This window comes from Mus caroli, unplaced genomic scaffold, assembly GCF_900094665.2.
Source record: "Mus caroli unplaced genomic scaffold, CAROLI_EIJ_v1.1 scaffold_16012_1, whole genome shotgun sequence".
NCBI lineage: Eukaryota > Metazoa > Chordata > Mammalia > Rodentia > Muridae > Mus > Mus caroli.
Genome location: NW_018391137.1, coordinates 24,650 through 26,327, shown reverse-complemented (window position 1 = coordinate 26,327; position 1,678 = coordinate 24,650). Strand labels below are relative to the sequence as shown.

Here is a 1,678-nt window from a genome sequence, read left to right as displayed (position 1 = left end):
AGCTTCTTTCTTACAAACTCTGTCTCTTAAAATAAATTCACTAGGGGCATAATAAGGCCATTTTACTATCTCTAGAATGGCCCCAAGTAGGCGGTTCATAGAGTTAACCCTCATGAGGATAATTGATAATACCTGAATCATGCAAAGAACTGATACTCCAGTCTACCTGGTCAAGGTCTGATCCAGACTTTCTGAGAAGCATGGGCTACAAGTACAAAACATAAAAATCCTTTGTTCCATGAGCTTATTCAAATGGGCAGTGCCCACCTCTTTTCTTCCCCGNCCACTGAGAGGTAAATATTCAAGCAGATGGGAAACAGGAGAAGATAGCAAGGCCCCTTCNTCATTATCAGCAGAAGGGGTTGTGTCACTAAACACACAGAGCAACATCAAGATGGTAGCCTTGAGGACAGAGGACAATCAAAGGGAACTGAGGGTAACAGCATCTCCCAGTTCCCATCAAAGAGTTCCTTCTCTAAGTATGGACCTTTCTGTGCCCTCTAAATGCAGACTGGCTCCTCACTATCCACACATTGGGCTCCTGCTCACCAATTCTCCCAGTGACTCCCAACCATGAAGCCACTTGTCCTCCTTTCTGCCCTTGTCCTGCTGTCCTTCCAGGTCCAGGCTGATCCTATCCAAAACACAGATGAAGAGACTAAAACTGAGGAGCAGTCAGGTGAAGAGGACCAGGCTGTGTCTGTCTCCTTTGGAGACCCAGAAGGCTCTTCTCTTCAAGAAGAATGTGAGTACTGGTGCCCAGTGTGATGTATGCTTGCAATCTCCTGAGGGAGGGATGAAGATAAGCCCTATAATTCTGGTAGAGTAATGTGGCTCCCTTGGCAACTCTATTTTAATTCCCTTTATATTCATAACAGTAGCAATGAGAGGAAAGTAACTTTAATTGAATTTCTTTNTCATAAGGCTTTTACTGTAAAAAGATACACATGGGAATTTCAACAATCAGAGTGCTCCAACTCTGAGTAGATGCTTCTAGAACAGGTCTAGTCTAGGGTATTAGAAGAAATTTTTCTTTGTGTAAAGGAACTTTGAATCAATTTAAGAGTATACTAAAGTGTCTACACAATGACAAAAGGAACGCAGAAATTAAAGACAGAATGCATCAGAATGGCTCTCAAGTACATGACCAACACCCCTGAAGTGCGTTATTGGTTGAGATGTCCATGCTGAAGGCTGTACTGTGGCNAACACAACACATTCATGTTGTATCACATATCCCCATAGGATCATATACTGTTACAGGCTGTCAACTTTGAAACTTAATGCCTGATTCTTTTTGTGTCTCCAGCGTTGAGAGATCTGGTATGCTATTGTAGAACAAGAGGCTGCAAAAGAAGAGAACGCATGAATGGGACCTGCAGAAAGGGTCATTTAATGTACATGCTCTGCTGCCGCTGAACATGGAGACCACAGAGGACAAGATGACCATGGGCACTGAGGCCACTGGTGCTGGGGCCTGATGACCACTTCTCAATAAATTGTTCACAATATGCTTCCTGTGTGTTTACATTCTTTCAATGTATGCTACAAAGCTCAGTCAAGACTCTGTATAGAAACTATCAGGACCATCAAGGAAACATTTGCAGATGAATGAATACTATAATTTTTACTTGCAAAATACTGACTCCAATTAATATCAATTTATGGATGACTCCAG

General features: G+C 42.4%; 1 protein-coding gene across 2 annotated transcripts; it reads left to right on the top strand.

The window, feature by feature from the left end:
* Positions 1-573: 573 nt before the first annotated feature.
* On the top strand, positions 574-1,419 carry LOC110289029 (alpha-defensin 2). 2 transcript variants are annotated; one of them, XM_021155238.1, is made up of 2 exons: positions 574-745; positions 1,310-1,419. In XM_021155238.1, the coding sequence occupies exons 1-2, from the start codon at positions 574-576 to the stop codon at positions 1,417-1,419; spliced, it is 282 nt and encodes a 93-aa protein (XP_021010897.1). The 2 variants fall into 2 exon arrangements, with proteins under 2 accessions (XP_021010897.1, XP_021010899.1); XM_021155240.1 differs by having other exon boundaries at positions 574-749; positions 1,317-1,419.
* The last annotated feature ends 259 nt before the right edge of the window (positions 1,420-1,678 follow it).